A 1,647-nucleotide genomic window follows, 5' to 3' on the forward strand; every position below is an offset into this window, starting at 1 on the left:
CGCGCCGCGCTGCGGGCCGAGGCGGAGCGGCGGCTGGGCCGGCAGGCCGTGGTGGTGGTGGACGCGTGCAACGAGCTGAAAAGCTTCCGCTACGAGCTGTATTGCGCCGCCAAGCAGGCCGGCACGCCGCATTGCCTGCTGCACTGCGCCGCCGACGGCCCCGGGCCCGGCCGTGACCCGCCCGCCGGCCCCTTTGAGCCACCTGACGCGCGGAACCGCTGGGACCGGCCGCTCTTCGCCGTGTGCGGCCAGGAGCCGCTGCCATTGCCTGCCCTGCGCGCTGCGCTGCTGGAGAGCCCACCTCAGCCACCCAACCAGGCCACCCGGACCCAGCCGCTGCAGTCCACCACTTTCCTGCATCAGCTGGACCGCGTCACGCAGGAGGTGCTGGGTGCCGTGCTGGCTGCGCAGCGCGGTGGCGCCCAGCCTGGCGAGCGCATCCTGGTGCCGGTGGGTGGCAGCGAAGGGCTGGTGCTGAGGCGGCCTGTGAGCGCAGCCGAGCTGAGCCGCCTGCGCCGCCAGTTCATCAGCTACACCAAGATGCACCCGAGCGACGAGAACCTGCCCCAGTTGGGCGCCATGTTCCTGCAGTACCTCAGCCGCAGCATCCAGTGATCTCCCTCCTGTGTCTGTGTGCATGACCCCCTGGATGCCTTCACCCTCCCCTGCCAGGGAGCCTGGGACAGCGCGAGACCGACCCTGGCTGGTGGAGTTTTCCAGTGGGAGACGAGTGGCCTGTTACCTGCGGCACTGACTGCAGTATCTGGGGACAGAGAGAGAGAGACAGGGAATCAGCCTCTTTGGCCTATGCTATCTGCATAGATGTATCTCCTAATAAGCACCGTGGGGATCTTGCCCCTGAACCCTCCGACCATGGGAAGCAATGCCTGGGAAGGGAGCCTCTAGGCCATTTGGATGAAAAGCTAATGGTTGGTTCACGGCAGGTATGGAAAGCCAGACTCTGCTAACAGTCCAGTTTCCATCACCTGAACAGGGAAGTTTAAATGATTGAAGGGGACTAGATTCCTATTAGTTTTTCTGTGTCTGGGGTTAGAATAGCCCTGTCATGTGGGTTTTTCTAGGTTTCTCTACCTAAGGTAGATCTTGTGTTTATATATCAAGCTGTATGAAGGATATGTTTCTGCATCAGCATGGGGATATTTTGCTTCTCTTCAAGCTAGTTATGTTCTCAGAATGTTTTTTCTTAGCTTGGGAACTTGAAAGAGAGAACCTGTTTTCTCAGTGAGCGCAAAACTTGTTTTTTTCCCTGACACACTGTGCCTTTGTTGAAATAACTACTTTTTTAGTTGCAAAATAATTTGTTACATAAGGTGCCATGGCTTTCTCTACACGGTCGTCTCTAAACAGTGTGGCCTATATATACCTAATATTTAGTTAACAGCGAGTGTACTTATAATAAAAATGATATGAAATACTTATAGTCTTCCTGATCTTTCTGCTCTGGGTTTAACCATTGGATTTCTGCCATACACCTCAACTGACCTGACTAGGGATGTCTGCTTCAGACCCTCTCTCTCTACTTAATCTCAGTGTCCTCCGTATTAGTGCCCCATGTGGACATAGTAGCTACTTCTTATCTTTGAGGAAGGATTGGTTTCCTCCCTACTAAGCATTCCTTCTTCTAAA

General features: G+C 55.1%; 2 protein-coding genes across 2 annotated transcripts in view; both read left to right on the forward strand.

The window, feature by feature from the left end:
* The window catches only part of KTI12 (KTI12 chromatin associated homolog), a 2,095-nt gene extending 658 nt beyond the window's left edge, over nucleotides 1–1,437 (forward strand). The window contains exon 1 of the mRNA XM_019501309.1: nucleotides 1–1,437. This exon is cut by the window's left edge and continues 658 nt beyond it. Coding sequence (XP_019356854.1) covers nucleotides 1–615 — 615 coding nt within the window. The 3' untranslated portion in view covers nucleotides 616–1,437.
* TXNDC12 (thioredoxin domain containing 12) overlaps nucleotides 1–1,647 on the forward strand; it is a 30,221-nt gene that overhangs the window by 6,802 nt on the left and 21,772 nt on the right. The gene's annotated exons all lie outside the window — the stretch shown is intronic.

The sequence above is a fragment of the Gavialis gangeticus genome, unplaced genomic scaffold, assembly GCF_001723915.1.
Source record: "Gavialis gangeticus isolate Ggan-Ray unplaced genomic scaffold, GavGan_comp1, whole genome shotgun sequence".
Lineage (NCBI taxonomy): Eukaryota > Metazoa > Chordata > Crocodylia > Gavialidae > Gavialis > Gavialis gangeticus.